Source organism: Lissotriton vulgaris, chromosome 5 (genome assembly GCF_964263255.1).
Source record: "Lissotriton vulgaris chromosome 5, aLisVul1.2, whole genome shotgun sequence".
Lineage (NCBI taxonomy): Eukaryota > Metazoa > Chordata > Amphibia > Caudata > Salamandridae > Lissotriton > Lissotriton vulgaris.
The window spans coordinates 739,166,084-739,186,868 of NC_141693.1; the positions used below are offsets into that span (position 1 = coordinate 739,166,084).

The following is a 20,785-nucleotide window of genomic DNA, read 5'->3' on the forward strand; positions in this document are numbered from 1 at the left end:
AATTAATGTTTTTATTTCTGTATTACACATTTAATGTAATGAGTTATGTGCTGTACCTTTTTATACTATTAGTGCTTGGTTTACAATACATATTTAATGTACTTTGTATTTATAATATATATTGAAAGATTTGTAATATTTTCACATAATATTAAACATTAATAATTTTACTTATACTTCACCATAGGGAGATCTCTGCCACGGCAGAGGAGTTCTCCACCTATGTGTAAAAAGTTACTAATAGAAACTTTACATAACTAAATCATGTTGTAGGAAGTTTTAACAGGTGATGGATACATGTAAGTCGACACTTAAGTATTAATCTATGTTTAGAAATAGTGAATAGCAAAAAGTTTAGATGTACACCTGTGTGCGGTAGTAGATTTACACATGAATACATCTACATGTAAAAATGTACCTTTGTGAATAGACCTCAGCATGTAGAAATAGAAAGCTAAGCATGTCCAATACATACTACAGCTAGGACACAAATAACAACCCTGAGCACCTTCACACCACCTCCTTCCTCTCAGTGATTACAGACCTGAGTGGGGTTTGAAAGCTGCCTTGACCCTGGAGAGATGCGGAAGCATTTGATATCATCATCTGTTTGTGAAACACAATGTCACAGTAGGTCACTATCTCGCTCCATATTTCTCAAGTGTTGTGATACTGGTGTGAAGAGCGGTCCTGTACTTTGTGATAGAGAAATGTTTTTGTGACATAGTTCTTCCCATAGAGCCTTGTAGTGTACCATCACATGTTGTCACTGGCAATGAATCACCACAGCACTACACCACCCCTCCCAACCAAGGGAGAAGCCAGAAAATTAAAATACCCCCCACTTTGACCCTTACCTGGAATGCCGTCACATGAGTGAAGCAAATCAGCTGTGCGCAGCTCAGATGAGCTCCCTTCATCCCACCGTCTATCCATCGATCTCTCCATCCTTTAAGACTTTCATCCATCCATCCATTCATCTATTCATGGTTCCCACCAACCATCCTTTCACCATTTGAGCCTTCATTAACCCTTTGGTCTATCCATTCTTTCATCATTACATTCTTCCATCACTCGTTTTTTCCTTGCACTCCCACTTCCATTCATTCATCCGCCCATCCATCATGTCACCCTCCTTTTATCAATTCACCCATCCATCCAGACTTCCATTTGTCCATCGCCTCATTGATCCAGCCTTTCATAATTTCAGCCAATCTTTCCCCACCCATGCAAATATTTTTTTCAACTACCATTAGTCCTTTCATCATTGCATGCATCTTTTCATGGGTATTGGCCTTCCTTCTTGTCAGTTTCTTTCCACTTTTCATATGCCATTCATTTCACTCGTCCTTCCATCTCTCTCACAGTCTGAATAGCAAAGCCAGTGTACTGTGGGCCTTACTGAAGGAAAGAAAATGCACCCCTAGCTGGCATTTAATTGTTAAAATACAGCAAAAATCAGTGTTCAGTGGGCCCGGTAAGCCTCTTGGCCTCGATTGCATTACACCTGGTGCAACTTTGAACGCTGCCTGCAAACTCCTTTCCACTCTTTCCCGCATCATTTCCCATTTTGAGCCTCGTTATCTCTGATTGGATTTCAATCCTGACCTCGGTTTAGTTTCCTTTACATTGTGTTCTAAGAGCTTCTGTCTGCAGAGTTCACTACGCCGCTGCTCCCAACCCACCCAACTGCATAATGTGCAGATTGTGATTAGTCACAGCAGTGTACTGTGTTCAATCCCATAATGAGCAGTTTTAGAGGTGTGTGTCTGCAAAACTGAAGCGCCTAATTGTTACTATTGATGGTGAATTAACACCACCCCCTCAGGACTGTCACTTTGTAGAACATCTATTCATGGAAAATGGAAATATCAAGAAAAGCAGTTCATTTTGAAAGTCTCTTTATTGAGCTCTGTCTTTGAACAGGGTCACATCGCAACAATGTCCTCCATAAGGACACAATGAAGAATCATGTGACAGATACACAATGTACAGAAAAGTCACAGCTGAGGCAAGAGGATAAACACCGGACATTCTTACGTCTGATACAGTGAATGTGCTCATCACAGGAGCAAAATCTTGGGTTTCATTCTGAACTGAATGAGTTTCTGCTGATAATCGCAGCCCTACAAATATTGTAGAACACCCGGAAGTAGTACATACTCAGTCACTGAGTTACAAATCCACGGCAGGGAGCTCACTACATTGAAACTCTTTATAAAAGAGAACACAACATTGTGTAACTTACACATATAGAGCAAAGATGGCTTCTAAAATGAAGCCTCAGCACTAGTGATAACTGTTACTCCTTTTCATTCACCAACAATGAATGTTACACTTCGGAGAAGACAGAATAAATGTGCACATTGTCACATACATTTCCAGAGATAATTCACATATCTCCAAAAGTACAGATACACCCCTTACCTTCACAGAAGGAGTAGAATTTGCATGATACATTTAGATTTGTACAACCACTACATATCAGCAGTGATTTTTAAAATACAATGAATGTCCCATTTTGTAGAATGCAGAATGCATGTGTACATTGCCACATACATTGTTCACAGAATATTCACATATCTTCAACAAATAAAGAAACACACTTTCCCTTCACAGAAGGCGATACACTGTCAATCAAAGGAGGGTATGATATTCACTCACTGTCAGTCCTACAAGGATATAATATTCATACACTGTTAATCCTGAGAGATATAACATTCACTCATGGTCCATCCTAGGATGCTATAATATTCACTCTGTCCACCCAACATGGATGTAATATTCACACTGTCCACTCAATATGGATGTAATATTCACTCTGTCCACCCAACATGGATGTAATATTCACACAGTCCACCCAATATGGATGTAATATTCACTCTGTCCACCCAAGATGGATGTAATATTCACACTGTCCACCCAAAATGGATGTAATATTCACACTGTCCACCCAATATGGATGTCATATTCACACTGTCCACACAACATGGATGTAATATTCACACTGTCCACCCAAAATGGATGTAATATTCACACTGTTCACCCAATATGGATGTCATTTTCACCCTGTCCACCCAACATGGATGTAATATTCACACTGCCCACCCAATATGGATGTCATATTCACACTGTCCACCCAACATGGATATAATATTCACTCTGTCCACCCAACATGGATGTAATATTCACACTGTCCACCCAAGATGGATGTCATATTCACACTGTCCACACAACATGGATATAATATTCACACTGTCCACCCAACATGGATGTAATATTCACACTGCCCACCCAATATGGATGTCATATTCACACTCTCCACCCAACATGGATATAATATTCACTCTGTCCACCCAACATGGATGTAATATTCACACTGTCCACCCAATATGGATGTCATATTCACACTGTCCACACAACATGGATATAATATTCACACTGTCCACCCAAAATGGATGTAATATTCACACTGTCCACCCAATATGGATGTCATGTTCACACTGTCCACCCAACTTGGATATAATATTCACTCTGTCTACCCAACATGGATGTAATATTCACACTGTCCACCCAATATGGATGTCATATTCATACTGTCCACCCAACATGGATGTAATATTCACACTGTCCACCCAATATGGATGTCATAATCACACTGTCCACCCATCATGGATATAATATTCACTCTGTCTACCCAACATAGATGTAATATTCACACAGTCCACCCAATATGGATGTCATATTCACACTGTCCACACAACATGGATATAATTTTCCCACTGTCCACCCAAAATGGATGTAATATTCACACTGTCCACCCAATGTGGATGTAATATGCACACTGTCCATCCTACGTGGATAAAATATTCACACATTACCCAGCATCTGTGGATATGGTACTCACCATTCGAGTTATATAATAGTCAGACACAGCCCATCCTCTGGGGATAGAAAATTCACTCGTTGGCCATCCTATGACTTATTACATAAAATGCAATCACTTCATCCTATCAGGATATTCACACATTGTCCGCCCTAAAAGGATATGATATACAAATACTGCCCAGTCTGCGAGGATGCAATATGCGACATTGTCCAACCTTTATGGATGTAGTATTCGCTCACTGTCCATCCTATGAGGATATAACAAATGCTCTCCCTCCTGCGAGCATTTAATATGCACACTGTCCATCCTGTGAGAATATACAGTCACTCTTCACTCCGCTCCTTGGAGTGCAGTAAACTCCTCTGCCCAGCAGGGCGCGCTCCAGACACGAAAAGGAATATTCTCCTCAGAGCGGACAGAGGCCTCTAAAGAAGTCCGAAGAAAAGTCCAGGCCGCGGCCCCCGCATTACCAGGGTCTCCACGGGGCTCTGGGGCTGTCCTGGGCGGGCTCTTTAGTGCTGCTGGGACAGGACGGAGGCCGAGAAGGACACACCACCTTTGCTGCAGCCGTAGGTCTATGGAGGGCCCGCAGCAGCTTCATCCGGGTCTCTGCGGGGGCTCCGTGGAGGGAGAGGAAGTGCAGAGAGTCCTGGAGGCACCGGGAGTGACCTTCACCGGAGGCCGCGGCTGCAGGGAGAGACGAGGGGTTAATGTTTGTACAGTCTCACACCAGGAAGTGACAACACATAACAATCTTAGCAGCGCGCGACATGATCGGTTGACTGAAGTGCTGCTATGTGTGTCCTCAATGAGGCACTTGTATTCAAAGCAGTGAGCGACTCTCTCCAGTTACATCTCTGAACCTTCATGATTGAAACTCAACCACCCTTCAACACCCCCTCCCCCCCCCCCAACACACCCACAAATTAATGCAGCTTGCTGTTTTGACCCTTCATTTTATGGACAATACATCACTCACTCTTGCCCCGCTCCGCTTTCACCACATGCAGCTGTCTGTACCCAAACGTCACTCTTCACCACATAAAAAGCCAAACTGATGTCACGAGCTCTCACCTGGTGCCGGTGTCTGCACGCGCTGGGCCAGGTACGTCACGGCCATTTCCAGGATATCCGCTTTCTCTGTTTTGGGCGGAAGTTCATGTTCCTCAAAGTCTCTCTGCAGTAACATCCTCAGCTGCTCGATGCTGCTGTTGATGCGATCTCTCCTCAGCTTCTCCACCACTGGCTTCCTCAGCTGCAGAAATAAATGTAGATGTATTATTTTATTGAAACAAGGATACAAAGTTGTCTAGCATCGTTAAAATGCAATTTTAGAGCCTGCATTTGTAAATGTGTGATATAGCACTTACGTTTAATAGTTTAGTTTAATAGTATTACTTGAGATCTAATAATGTAATAGTCAGTCAGTCAATTAGGCTTTATTTCGATATGATGGATATAGGATAAAGTCACTGGCTTCCTTAGCTGCAGAGACAAAACGTCGATTTGAATTTCTCCGACTTCCTTAAAAGCCTGCAGCCGAGTCCATAGTTCTAACAGTGTAATGTAACACTAACTTAGAAGCCAGAGTAATGGTATAGATGAATAAACAGCTTATGCTGATTGAATATAGGACGCTCATTTACAATTCGCTGCATTTCTATATACGAAAAACATACATATGCATTTTAAATACTAATATCCAGACTCTTACCTTTCTTATGTCTCCCTCCTCGCGCTCCTGTTCATATTTCCTCTCTGTGCTGAAAGGCGCCATCTTGCCCGGTGTGGGGAGAAGAGCGGGGTCTCTGCAGTGAAGCCACAGTGATCGGTGTCTGAAGAGCTCGCTCCCTTCTGCCCTATTTATCCCCCTCCGCCTGGAGGGCAATGTGTGGGTCTGGGGCTGGAGAGAGGTTCCCACACTCATCAGCCAATCATAGAGCAGCAGGGACAATAGAAGTGTGGCATTAAAGGGTGGGAGGCGGGGGACATCTGGGGCCGGATACAAAGGATAAGAGTGTGGGAAAGAGCTGCCCACTAATGTGATATGAATCTGTCTTACGCCAGTGCCCCTGGCACCTGGTACCAACCAGATGTCATGAGCATTAAATGGGAGAGGTGGTGGGACCTTCTTAGCAGTGACGAAAGGCAAGAATTGGGGGTACGCATCTGACATCTCGTTAATGCGGGTTTTCATCCTCCAACGCATATTTCTGTAGGAGTCGTCTTACTGTGGTAGTGCAATACAGCCAAGCACACTTACATTCACGCAAAATGCACCCCCCCCCCTCCCAACAGCACGCTCTCACAGGCGTATTTCTTTTGTGATGTACACACAGGTATATTTCTGTTCTGCACAATATTTTTGACCAGCAACTGGGCTCATCAGGGTGGACAGATTTTATGCCAGTTTAGAATTGTTCCTCTGTCACTATAGCATTTCTTTCGGAAACATATTTTAAAAAATGGTAGAGGGTTAATGTTCACTGCTATTGAGCATAAGGTAAAATAAACAACTAGCCAGTAAAGAACGTGTATGCAGCCCTCAGTGTAACCGTACTGTGTGGAACTGTCCAGTGCTGAACGTCACGCATGGTCTGCTTAATGGATTCTGGCATTTAGTTGAAAAACGCGCAAAGGTGCATTTCCCTGCACTGGTGTTCACTTTTCCCACATGATGTGCAGAGCAAGGCCAGCCATGGCTCTCAAGTTGTCTTTTGTTTCCAAAGAGACCATTCCCGTGGTCCATTTAGGTTTCTAAGCCAGTGTGTGACGTCAGAGAAGGGAAGCTTCAGTTTAGTAATACTGGATGCCTGCCTGTGACGCTACGGATTCTTAATGACAACAATGGAAACATTATTTTTTTTCTTAACAAAAGAAGATCTACTTGTCTGTTAGCAGCATTGCGCAGCTCTTCTTTCTTGGCTACACACTGTCGTAAAATGAGTCCAGAGGGAGAACCACCCGAGATCCGCTGGGCGGAGAGATTAGATAATGTAAACCGGTTGCTGTGTTCCCTGAGGAGCGAGAACTGAGGCCCGTCTCTGGTTTACAGGAGGTTTCTACAATTTTTAATTCTGAGGTTATCTTATAACAATTCGTAACCGTTTTTTTCTTCAAATTAATAACACACTTATAACTCATATACAAGTGCCAACCACTCCTGTAAAAATAGTACGGCCCATTTCTCTTATCTTGTCAGCTTCTGCCCATTGAGGCCTTACTGCTGCCACAGGCCGGAGCCCAGATGGTGTCCGAGGGCCGTGGTGATTAAGGGGAGGGCGTGGGGGCTGTGACGTGACACGCTTCTATTCTAGCCCTCTGAATGGGATGAATAGGCCGACGTGTGGGAACCGCTGGGAGTCCGCAGCCCCAGGCCTGCGTCAGAATCACGGCCCCTGAGTCAGACCAGGCGGCAGGGGTTGTGTGGAGGGGGGGGGGGGGGGGGGGGGGGAGGGGGGGGGATCACCCCCTGCAGTCCACGCCTGCCTGTAATTGTTAGTCTCAGGGGCGGCTGGCACACACGAGGGAAGGGAAAGTTCAGAGTGGGGGTAGACGTTAATCCTCCCTTCCCTCACCTGCTTGTAACTACAGGTCACCGTTGCAGTGAGAAGGTAGTTGGGCACACAAGCATGGCGTGGGAGAGTGGGTTTAGCTCATGACGACTACACCTGCAAGTACCTATATGGTTAACTGTGGTTTTGGACTGTAAAATGTCAGAGCGTTTCACGCTGATGGCACTTTCACTATTAAACGTAAAAGGCTGGTGCACAGGACCGGGGCCCTGTGAGTCCCAAAGGACAGGGGCCCTTGAGCAAATAAAGCTTTCGCAGGTCAATTTTCCAGTTCAAAACCATAAAGATGTATTCACAGTTAAGAATCACGACAGAAGGCAAAACATTATCAATCAGATTCAAATCAGCACCGATAATACATAAGATTACAGACAATTGCGAGTTGTAGTAACATAAGGGAATACGCCAGAAACAAAATATAATTCTGCAAATATCTTGCATAAATCTGCTCAAGGAAGAGTCTAAACATAAATCATAGGGCAGTCCTACATTGAGGCTGCTTGGTGTGAAAGGCATGGGGAAAGTGTCCAAGTCTAAATTAAACAAACCGACTATCATAAAGTCTGTGTTGGGCCTGATACTCGTCAGGTAGCGTTTCCATAAACGTTTTGCTTTATCCACTTTGGTTTTGCAGATTCTCTTACGTGCCGCCGGGCTCCGGGCACTTTTCCACTGTCATTGCAATGCGAAAGTGCCAGTTCTCTTCCTACCCGTGTTGGGAAGTGGCACTGACTCGATGTTTAGAAACATGGGCAGGTCTGCCATCGGTGTGTGCGCTCTGGCATCTATGATGATTAAACTCATGAGCAGTCTGCCATTACAGGCCGCTGTGTGTGCGCACCCACACCTATGGGGCCTGCCACCGTAGGCCTGTGCGTGCAGTTTGACTCTGTATTAGTTAAAATTGTATTCAGTCTGCCGTTGCAGACTTGTGCAGACACAACAGGTGATGGACCGAATGTGGATGCAGACTTGTGCAGGTGCACTTGCACCCCTGGTGCTGGGGATTACGCGTCCAACCTGCCATTGCGGGTCAGTGTGCGCACTAGCGCAGGTGCGCCCAGGTATGAGGAATGCCTGTGTGTGTTTTCACTATCTCTGAGGCTTGCTCTTCTAATAGGTTAACATGGGGAAGCGATTGACCCTGCTCGGGCTGCAATAGTGGATTGCAGTGGAGCAGCCTCAGGATGTTTCCTATCCATGTGTTTGCCATGCCAAAACCTTTCTAGTGGTAAAGGTGGTTTTGGCATAACTCTCTACGAAATGCCACTTATAGAATATGCATTAAAGAAAAAATGCCACTGCTGATGATTATTTAACACTAACAATTATTTTTTTATTTTGTGGCCACACAATGTAATTACCGTGGCCACCGTTTAATTCCTATTATATTCAGAAAAAACAGCATATTTCTGAATACATCACATGCAACAAAAACATGATACAATACCGTTCCACCTGTGTGTAAATATATATGTTTTTATATCCTGGTTCTGACTTGATCTAACCCATAGGAGCTGCTATAATTACACAATGTTTCCTTTAATTTTATTTCTCTATGTGCAGCAATAAAGGTGCGTTGTGCACTGCAGCTAAGACTGTGTGCACTGAGTACAAGTAACAACTTAACATGCAAGCATGAGTGGGGAGCTCCCTACCAAAATCAGTGGCATAGTAAAGGTGCCATGGGCTCTAATGCACACCAGTAAAAAAGAACACACACACACGCACTCACGCACGCACGCACACACACACACACACACACACCCAACCCACACACCGGGTTGGTATTAAAAGGCACCCATTACTGGTGTGCAGATGGCTCCTTGCACCTCTTGGCATGTGTGCCATTGCATCTTGTATCCTAATCTTACCAACTGTAGTCTTCTCTTTTTGTTATCTCCATGCCACTCCTGTCCCTCCTCACACTTTTTCTTATCTCTGTCCTCTTCCACTCAATCTCCTAGCTTGTCCTTATCACCTTCTTCCATTTTTTTGTTTTTTCTCTCCTTGCTCTTCCTTACACTTTACTTTCTCTACTCTGCCCTGCTCCACTTTTCCCTCATTCTATCTCATCTCTTCAATCTACGTCCTAGTCTTCTAAAGTCCTACTCTTCTATGTCCCACAAAGCCTCTCCAATCTACCTGTTCTCTCTCATTCTACCATTACTCTGCCAAACCTATATCTTGACTCTGCCTCTCTCTCACTCATCTTGTTCCTCTCCTTGGATCCTACCTCTTGTATGCCACCCCTTGGTCTACCTATCCCCTTTAGGTTGTTTTATCATGCGTTCCTTCGTTCTTTACCTCCCCTTTCCTCTCCTTTCTATGTTTCGCTTCCCTTTCTTTCATTTCTTCTATCTTTCTTGCTATCTATCTCACTTCTATAGCTTATTCTCTCCATACGTTTCCTTTTCTCTCTACACTCAAATCTCCCCTCTCCTTGACACCCCTAAATCATCTGTCCTCTCCATCTCTCTATTATTCCTGTCCGTCCTACTTTTTTCCTTTCCTATCTAGTACCTTTTTTTACTTTCCATTCCCCTTTCTAACCTTGTCTCCTCTTCTCTACTCTCCAATAGTTCTTTCTAGTCTGTCTTTAATATTTCCTTGTTCATTTTCCTACCTTGTCTCTCCTCTTCCTTTATTCTCCCTACTTCATATCCCAGTCTCACAACTCCATTCTTTCCCTCTTTAATATCGAGCCTTATTAGCTACCCTCATCCTCCCAGCTTCATTGTATTCACCTCTATTACATTTCCTCTTTTGTTTTTCTTAATTTCAGCTGCCTTTTTTCGCTTCATCCATCAACTTCCACATTGTCTCCTTGCCTTTTTTCTTCCTCAAGACGAGCTCCCGCACCAAGATAATTGAATTATATTTTGATGTCTGCTCCCCTATAACCTCTGTTCTGAGTTTTAATAGTGCCTGTCGGGACCGTTTTCCCTCCCTGTGGCAATGACTCTTCCACAACCGCTCCCAGAGGAAGACCACACAGAGCTAAACCCAAGGAGCCACTTCAGAAAAAATTATTATCAAAAAGAGGGCAAAATCATTCATGGGTAGCTTGAGTTTTGGTTCAGGAAGGATCTGGCCAGGCAGTTTGGGATAGAATGCTCCTATTGGAATAGAGTCAAGACTGATTTCACAATGGCTGGGTGTAGTGCTAGGGCACGCTTATGGTTTGAAAACATGTGATGACCTTGCTACCATGATTTTAATTGACTTTTGATGTTTCACTTTACCCTAGCCCAGCGGTCTTCAAACTTTTTGATGCCGAGACCCCCCTGTCAAAAAATTTTAGGCATGAGGACCCCCTCCTGACCAAAATGTCTAGAGCTTCGTACTCACCATCATCGACAACCAAAAGCGCCCCCAATTCCCACGGCAAATCATTTTACAGTTGGGAAATTAAATTAAACAGTGTTTAGCAAAACCAAATGTTTGTGGATGACTATGGTTCGTGGTCTTTTGAGTTTTGTTATTTGTTTCGGTTTTTGGTAACCATCTTGGCAAAGTGAACAATAAATTCTGAAGGCCACGAGAAAATGCTAAGAGGCTGGCTGCCTGGGTGTCCAGTCACCTAGACTATAATTATGTTCACGTGGTACAAGTACGGCCAATGGGTATGCCCTTGTAATTTGTGTGCTTGGGCTATACTCAAAGGTCATCTTGAAGCAGACTACCTATGCTCCTGGTGCATCTCTTGTCCTTATGACCTCTTTCACATCAGTGCCCCTAGAAGTGCCTTTCTTTGCAGGCCATACGTTCAGTACAGTGGGAGGCTTAGTATCTGGAAGGAGAATGACATCCATTGTGAACATGTGTTCCCATGCACTTGGTGCAGGTGCCGGACAATATGTTGCACGGTCAGACTGGCTAAACTGAGCCTTCGTCTTGGGAAGGCCTTTGCAGGGTGAGGGTCAGAAGAGAGGCTGTGAAAGATAGCAAAATACACTTGTCTAGAGATGGAAGTAAATAGACACCCATTTGATTTTTGTGGGTGACGTTCATTGTACCCAGAGGCAGCTACCAACCACAGGTAATCTAACAGAGAGGTAGACTCGAATATTGAAGAACACACAGGCTGTCGGCGAGGAGCTGGGTAGCCTCCAAATCAGCACACACAGTGATTGTGTGAGAGGCTGGCCTTGACATGAGACAGAAAGCTGTTTACCGCACACCATTGTCTCCCCCTTCTCCCCTCCGCGGTACCTGGTTGATTAATGGTAGCATGTGTTCTATATGAGCTGACGACTCACAAAGCATTTACTGCTGCAGTGTCAACAATATCTTGTTGAAAACTATCTTACAGCCACACAGAATGGAAGGTGTACACAGTCTTCACCCTTTATTCTTTCCAGCACGACTGCTCATCCTGGTCTGGTAAAGGTGGTATGAACTGGTTCACAATTCCATGCATTAATTCACCACAAGGCATCATATTAAACTCCTGCTACAAGAATGAAAACGGAAAGCACACTGAAAATGAAACATTTGAAAGTCATAAAAATGAACTGAAGCCTTTGCCCCAACCCTGGAGTTTCTACTGAAGTACATTTCAGCTTCCAGGCCACATGTGAGACCTAGATGTTTGATCTGTGTAAATCAATTAAAAAACATTTATAAATGTGAGTGCTTGTTAAAATTTGCTGTGAGGAGGCCAGAAGGGACATTCAGTATGTAAATGTGGTTTATCCTAATCTCTTCCAAATTAAGACAATTTAGTGGGCAACATAATAGTACCATCATAACCCTCACCCCTCCATTGTGATGCTGCTTATTTGAGAAAAGACTGCAGAACCAAATGTGTTTTATAATATTGGAATTGTGTAAGCCTTACCATGTAATATTTTGATGCTGTAAAAATATTTGGCTTTGTCAATTTTTGAAAAAATCTATTCTCCGTTCAGACAAATAACATGAGCATTGACACTTTCATTTAACCATGCTGTCTGAATCTTTCTCTGCAGTGATATTTAAACAAACGTAAAAGTAATGATGTTTCAGACATCAACTTTGTCATCTTCAGTAGTCCATTCACTGCACTTATCTTGCAAACAAGTTAGTCTCTAAAAGCTTAGTTTGAAAAGTAAAAATATATGTATATCTTCATTTTGCTTACTTAACATCTTCTCAAGCATTTCACTGTGAATGTACATTGTCAGCAGCATCAAGCCCCACACCCACACTGACGCTCACGCATCAGGTGTGAGACTAACGCATTTCTGTGGTGGTCCGCATCACTGCACTGAAATGCAAAGTCACGCATATTGGGGCCTTTGGTCCTCAGCTGTCAAGTGCTGCACCAAGTGCTAGCCTTTATAATTACTAATGGAGCGGGATAGGAGCATGCGTGGTGTACGCAAGTTGGCAGATTTCGAGGCCGGCCTGGGTAACCGTAAGCTTGCTAGTAGGTACAAATCATACAACACTGCTCGCCTGTTGAAACAATCACTGCGCAGCCTCGCGGCATTCCGCACCATCACTTATGTCGCTGCTGCCTATAGTAGGTCAGCGGGAGGCAGTTGCATTTTGCACTGTGAGCGCGATCTTAAATGTGTCAGATGGTTCCAAGCGAGAGTGCAACTCCCGAGAACCCCACGGGTGCCACCATGGTCTGGGCGCTGCCCGAGCCAGCCAGCTCGGACCGCTGACTGTCTGCAGCTCAGCTGACACTGAGCCGGCCCGAGCTCGATCTGACTGTTGCTAATCACCAGACAAGCGGAGTCAGCGGACGGCTGACATAAAAATGCAGCTACTCTCTGACTGACGCTGTAAAAAGTAAGTGTGTGCAAAGCAAGCCTAGGTCGCATTTAACAATACGTTCGAAATAGCCAATTCATTTACAGTTCCAAATATTATGCTTGCCATAATTTTGAGCCTCTGCCTGCCAGCAGTGTTATTATGTAGGCGCATGAATTATTGATGATTAAGCATTAGGAGCCCTGGTGTGAGGGAGCAGTGAGTAACAAACAAAACTAGCGTATTCACTGAATCTGCAAAGCCACATGCAGCTTTTATTACAGAAAATAATATTTTAATAGTGCACAATCATGACAACCCGTCCCACCTCTCTTTCTATTTATTTTGTTTCGAGGTAACTATACATGTAGCATGCTTCAACCTCCCTGTCTTGAGACATGCCCAGTGCCAGTCTGCGGGAACTCTGGCGACTTGAGTCAGCTGAGTCTTGTGAATGTATTCATTTATTATGCAGCTGACGAGATGGGGCCTCTCACACCTTAGGAATCTCGGCCCGGGTGCACGTGGGACACATAAGCCCTGGAGTAGACTGATGCTACTTTTTTGGTTGCCAGGGAGGAGGAAGAAAGCCCAGACATTTACACTTTGTGCCTTATTACTTACCTAGGATAGCCAGACGCGCACACTGCGACCTTTACTTCACTATTCATGCCCTGTGCTGAGTGCAGACACATGCACACAACCTCTTACACAGCATACTTTGCTGAGTGCAGGCGTGAGCCAAAGGGTCTTTTCATGTTGTGCACAGTAGAAGCTAACGCACAGGGAGAGATTATTGTATGGAAATGGGCTCCACACCCGATTGTATACAGTTAACATTACTTATTTATAGCATTTATTCAGTCATGGTAAACTGATATTCATCGCTTGATTTTGCTCGAGAGTGTCACTCATAGTTGTTAAAATGTCACTCATAATTGAAATGAATTTATGAAAATGTCATACATAGTAATCTGAAACCTTGGCAGCTATGGGACGCGCCGTGTTTAAATAGAAACATTCAATCTTCCATTGTGTTTCTCTGGAGCAATCAATGAAATTGAGCACGGAGTTAAGGCAGCATACATAAATAGACACATGCAGGAAAGAATAAAAATGGACAGAACACAGAAAATAAAGATCAACCAGAGCCTTTGCCCAAATCCCCTCATGGCTCAATCGGGGAAACAAATAAGAATCTGTGTGTGTGCCCAAGTCAGTTTCAGTGTATGTCTGAAGCGGGGAAGAGGCAGGTTACCTAATTAAACTGGGAAGCTTTGGGTTGCCTTGGAAATCAGCCGGAAGTAACGCGGAGATCCTAATGAAGAGGCAGCAACGAACCACAAAGCAGCACACGAGGTGAAAGCAGGGATGGCCAAGGAAGGCATCAGTGACGGCGTGGACATTGCAGAGTTCCCTCGAAGTACAGGCTGCATTGCAAAGGTTCTGGTCCATCTTTATGGACAAAGTTTGCGGGCATTTCCTGGTATGCATGCTGCAGTCTCTCTGATTGGAGGACATGTTTTGATGACATAGCCACATTATGATTGGCTTATTTTACCTAGTCCTCCAATCAGAGAGCCTCCAGAGATGCAAGTCTTTCTAATCCAAAACGAAGAGGAAACGTTTTGGATAAGAGGCAGACGTGAGGCTGGTGAATGCGCGACCCCCTTCAGATGACTCCACGCCCCCCCTGGGGGTCGCACCCCATAGATTGAAGACCTCTGCCCTAGCCTGAATGTATGCCCTGCACGTGCTTTTTCCCTGGAAGATTTTTCTCATGTAATCTCATAGATTTAGCAATGTGGGAGCACTCACAGAGTAGAACAAGCATTAGAAATGCAATAGGTCTCGCAGCATTAGAGTTAGTGCTTTTAGAATTGTTTATGGTTTTTTTTGTAAATCTTTAGCATGAGGTTGAGGGTGAGTGAGGGTGAGTGAGGGTGAGGGGTTGAGGGTGAGTGAGGGTGAGGCTGAGGGTGAGGCTGAGGGTGAGGCTGAGGCTGAGGGTGAGTGAGGGTGAGTGAGGGGTTGAGGGTGAGGAGTTGAGGGTGAGTGAGGGTGAGGGGTTGAGGGTGGGTGAGGGGTTGAGGGTGAGTGAGGGTGAGGGGTTGAGGGTGAGTGAGGGTGAGGGTGAGTGAGGGTGAGTGAGGGTGGGTGAGTGTGAGTGTGAGTGAGGGTGAGTGTGAGTGAGGGTGAGTGTGAGTGAGGGTGGGTGAGTGTGGGTGAGGGTGAGGGATTGAGGGTGAGGGGTTGAGGGTGAGTGGGGTTGAGGGTGAGTGAGGGTGAGGGGTTGAGGGTGAATGAGGGTGAGGGAGGGTGAGGGGTTGAGGGTGAGGGGTTGAGGGTGAGTGGGGGTGAGTGAGGGGTTGAGGGTGAGTGAGGGTGAAGGTGAGTGAGGGTGAGGGTGAGTGAGGGTGGGTGAGTGAGGGTGAGTGTGGGTGAGTGAGGGTGAGGGATTGAGGGTGAGGGGTTGAGGGTGGGTGAGGGGTTGAGGGTGAGTGAGGGTGAGGGTGAGTGAGGGTGAGGGGTTGAGGGTGAGTGGGGGTGAGTGAGGGTGAGGGGTTGAGGGTGAGTGAGGGTGAGGGGTTGAGGGTGAGTGAGGATGAGGGGTTGAGGGTGAGTGAGGATGAGGGGTTGAGGGTGAGTGAGGATGAGGGGTTGAGGGTGGGTGAGGGTGAGTGTGAGTGAGGGTGGGTGAGGGTGGGTGAGGGGTTGAGGGTGATTGAGGGTGAGGCGTTGAGGGTGAGTGAGGGTGAGGGGTTGAGGGTGAGGGTGAGTGAGGGTGAGGGGTTGAGGGTGAGTGAGGGTGAGGGTGAGTGAGGGGTTGAGGGTGAGTGAGGATGAGTGAGGGTGAGTGAGGGGTTGAGGGTGAGGGGTTGAGGGTGAGTGAGGGTTTGAGGGTGAGGGGTTGAGGGTGAGTGAGGGTGGGTGAGGGTGAGGGTGAGGGGTCGAGGGGGAGGGGTTGAGGGTGAGTGAGGGTGAGTGAGTGAGGGTGAGGGGTTGAGGGTGAGTGAGTGAGGGTGAGGGGTTGAGGGTGGGTGAGTGAGGGGTTGAGGGTGAGTGAGTGAGGGTGAGGGGCTGAGGGTGAGTGAGGGCGAGGGGTTGAGGGTGAGTGAGGTTGAGGGTGGTTGAGTTTTTTCTTTTCTAAAACAAACAGTGGTCAGCAGGAAGGAAATATCTACAGCAACGTATTTAATATTTTACACTCTGATTATCACTGCAGGAAAAACATAAAAATACACACATTGTTAGCTTCAGTTCATTTGTAATGTTGCTCATATTAAATTGATTTTAATAGCAAGAGATTACTAAGTGCTTTGTGCCTGTTCTGGTGGCTCAGTGGACCGATGCATCCACTGCAGGGGTTTGTGTTCGATCTCATAGACACAGGTTCAAATTCTGGCGGGGCCTTTCATCCATCTGAGGTCGATAAAATGAGTACCATTGAGTTGGCATGCATAGATATATAGGTACATAGAGGGACTTTCAGTCATACCTCCTCAGCCACAGGTCTTCAAAAATATCATTCACATTTTGCATTTACCCACCACAGCCCTATAGCACGTGGTAGTGGGTCAGCCCTCTTCAGTTATTGACTGTCTGCACTGTGAGGTACAAGATAGGCTCTGGCACATGTACCCATCCACGTAAAATGTAGATCCACTTCAGTGCCTGGGCTGGTCGGCCAATCTCTGCTTTTATGATACTTTTTTAAAATGAATTTTTATCATGTGATATTTTTTTACTTATTTTTTTAAACACGTGAATGCTATCTTTATATACTTGCATTTTTATTTTGTGCTGCTTTTAGACGTGCAATACTTATTGCCACTCGTTGTTTTTACATAGTGCCTCATAGCACATTTTCACCATATTTCAGGATGCGAAGTAAGTGTCCCTTCGTTCTTACCATATAACAAGTAAGTATGCGCAATTAAAAATAAGTAATTGAACATCCCAAAAATAATATATAAAAATGTATACAGAAGGTGGGGGGTCCCCCGGTTTGAAGACCACTGATTGGACGGTTGCAAGCACTCTTTAAGTTCTCTGTTTGTAATACTCCCCTCATCTGCCTCCCTATGCCGGCATGCTGCATTTCTAGGCCAAGGTTTTCTCCGCGTGGCGATTACTGCCCACTCTAGTGAAGTTCCATCAGCGCCGGTCCTCACAAATACTAAAGACATACGTTTGAAATAGAAAACTTTGTTAATAGAGGTACACGGAAATCAAATTCAGAAGGCAACGTTGAGCATAATTCACAGTTTTGCGCCTAATGATGTTGAAAAGTTTATAAACTTTACACACCTTCGCCTATTGGTGGAACATGATGCAAAAATACTGCGATCCGAATTTCTCCAGAAAAGTCTACTTTTAACAGAATTCTTCGCTCACTCCCTGTTGTAAAATAAACAAAAAAAAAGCCGGAGGGAAGAGAGGGGAGGGGGGAGGAGAAATGCGACACGGCGGGAAGGGGAGGGGGCGGAGCGGGTCAAATAAACAAAAAACAAGCTGGAGGGAAGAGAGGGGAGGGGGAGGAGAAGTGCGACAGGGGAAATGCGAGACCGAGACCTAAAAAGACATTCCAGAGCACTTTAGGCGAGTGGAAAAGGAAGGAAAACAGGAACACTAGCTGTCATATTCAGAAGAAGGCTTCACGGGTACGGTTTTATGTTTTCCAAATTATCCGTTCCGTTTGAAAAGAGAGACGTGATGTAAAGGGAACCTTAGGTACAGTTTACGAGCATCCATGGAAGCACAGCATGCTCACTTTATTTGGTTGCGAAATTGTCCTCCACCTTTGGGAACAGATCTTATTACAATGTGAGTCAACGCGGTGAACCGTGGTGACCTCGTGTTCTCACCAGTGGAAGCTCGCAGTGGACCTGCTAATCACTTCCACAGGCGGTAATCTTGTCTCGCGCATGACCCAGTGCTTGAGTTTTATGGGGCTGCAGAAAAAGACTTTGAGGGGGGGGGGGGGGGGGGAGAGAGACAGCTTCTTGTCTAACGCAAGTGAAATATCCATGCCACAGGTGCCCAGTGCGGATCTCAGAGGACACTTCGGAAGAATATGAAAGCCTATGACATTACAGGCTGAAAATGCATAATCATGAGTTGTTATTGGGTCTGGCGTAGAGACAGCTTGATTTGCTTTATTACCCTTACGTTTAAAATAATCCTAAAAAACATGCATAGATATATAGGTACATAGAGGGACTTTCAGTCATACCTCCTCAGCCACAGGTCTTCAAAAATATCATTCACATTTTGCATTTACCCACCACAGCCCTATAGCACGTGGTAGTGGGTCAGCCCTCTTCAGTTATTGACTGTCTGCACTGTGAGGTACAAGATAGGCTCTGGCACATGTACCCATCCACGTAAAATGTAGATCCACTTCAGTGCCTGGGCTGGTCGGCCAATCTCTGCTTTTATGATACTTTTTTTAAATGAATTTTTATCATGTGATATTTTTTTACTTATTTTTTTAAACACGTGAATGCTATCTTTATATACTTGCATTTTTATTTTGTGCTGCTTTTAGACGTGCAATACTTATTGCCACTCGTTGTTTTTACATAGTGCCTCATAGCACATTTTCACCATATTTCAGGATGCGAAGTAAGTGTCCCTTCGTTCTTACCATATAACAAGTATGCGCAATTAAAAATAAGTAATTGAACATCCCAAAAATAATATATAAAAATGTATACAGAAGGTGGGGGGTCCCCCGGTTTGAAGACCACTGATTGGACGGTTGCAAGCACTCTTTAAGTTCTCTGTTTGTAATACTCCCCTCATCTGCCTCCCTATGCCGGCATGCTGCATTTCTAGGCCAAGGTTTTCTCCGCGTGGCGATTACTGCCCACTCTAGTGAAGTTCCATCAGCGCCGGTCCTCACAAATACTAAAGACATACATTTGAAATAGAAAACTTTGTTAATAGAGGTACACGGAAATCAAATTCAGAAGGCAACGTTGAGCATAATTCACAGTTTTGCGCCTAATGATGTTGAAAAGTTTATAAACTTTACACACCTTCGCCTATTGGTGGAACATGATGCAAAAATACTGCGATCCGAATTTCTCCAGAAAAGTCTACTTTTAACAGAATTCTTCGCTCACTCCCTGTTGTAAAATAAACAAAAAAAAAGCCGGAGGGAAGAGAGGGGAGGGGGGAGGAGAAATGCGACACGGCGGGAAGGGGAGGGGGCGGAGCGGGTCAAATAAACAAAAAACAAGCTGGAGGGAAGAGAGGGGAGGGGGAGGAGAAGTGCGACAGGGGAAATGCGAGACGGCGGGAAGACGGACATGCACGCGCCCGTGACTTTTAAGGTCAATGCGCATGCGCATAAGCTTAATGCGCATGCGCATTGACCTTAAAAGTCACGGGCACTGCAAGGAATCGCCACGATTCCTTGCAGTGCAGATAAAGAGTGGATAACTCGCAATACTCTCGCCTTGCTCGATGCGCATGCGCATCGACAGGCGAGACCTAAAAAGGGAGGATTCCCCTGGGGAAGAACTAAGTACAGATTGTAATACCAACTTTACAATGTCACAAGTACATACAACAGAAGCAAAGAAATACTTAAAAATACATTTATTATGAGAAAAACTTAAAAACACAGTGAAGGGTTTAGCTGATCTAGATCCCTACTTCTAAAACACAATTAAAACAAATGTTATACAAAGAGTACATACAATTGTGACCTGCACAATTAAAAAAGACAGAACAAGTACACCATTCAGTCGTTGAATACAGTTCGTATATTCTGGCTCGGCTGTGGGGACACCGATTTTGTATTGCTATTGTATCAGCATATCAACTTTGGTGTTGGAGACTTGAATTATACCAAAGAATGCGTCGACGCGTTTCGGTGGGTTCACTTATTCATTACCACCTTTATCAAGACCATAGGTTTGCTGTCACAAACAGGGGTTAACTGTCATTGCCCTGTAATAAATTACATGCAAGAAGCTAATTTCACGCTATACACTTCATTTTAGGTTAAACGACAAAGTACATTTATACCAGTTATTACAAGCTAACGTATGTACTATTCAGGTTCAGAATTCATATATAGACATTTTGGCGTATTGTCCACATAACAGCATATATACTTTTGCATTTGTTATTAATAACTCCTCTATAGCCATTGGCGAATATTATCCACATGACTGTCTATGTTTATTACATTCTTACTGAACACTTCTTATTTTTGAGGTCTAGGTTTATCACTAGGATATTGCAAAAGTTCAATGGCACCCATATTTGAATTTTTTCGCTTAAGAGGGGTACCCAGTGATGGGATTAATCTCTAATCAGATGATAAGGGGTCAAGAGGTCTTTAAGAGGTTTAAGGATTTAAACAAGCCTATCTGAGATTGGGAGGGCTGATCAGGTGACCCTAATTTCCACATGGAAAATTTGATGATAAGGGAGAATTAGAAAGTTGAGTACCCTGGGTGGAACATCCAAAGTTCATGGTGGAACATTATTAGTATGGATAATATCTAAAACAAAATTCATACATCACTTACCCATGAGTTAAGAAATGCTTTTCTTG

General features: G+C 44.6%; 1 protein-coding gene across 1 annotated transcript; it reads right to left on the reverse strand.

Annotated features, from left to right (window-relative positions):
- Nucleotides 1–4,272: 4,272 nt before the first annotated feature.
- On the reverse strand, nt 4,273–5,666 carry LOC147711471 (transcription factor HES-5-like). Its single transcript, XM_086920183.1, has 3 exons — nt 5,604–5,666; nt 4,964–5,144; nt 4,273–4,576 (listed from the first exon to the last, which is right to left on the reverse strand). Exons 1-3 carry the CDS (start codon nt 5,664–5,666, stop codon nt 4,356–4,358), a joined length of 465 nt encoding a protein of 154 aa, XP_086776309.1. The 3' UTR covers nt 4,273–4,355.
- Nucleotides 5,667–20,785: the final 15,119 nt, after the last annotated feature.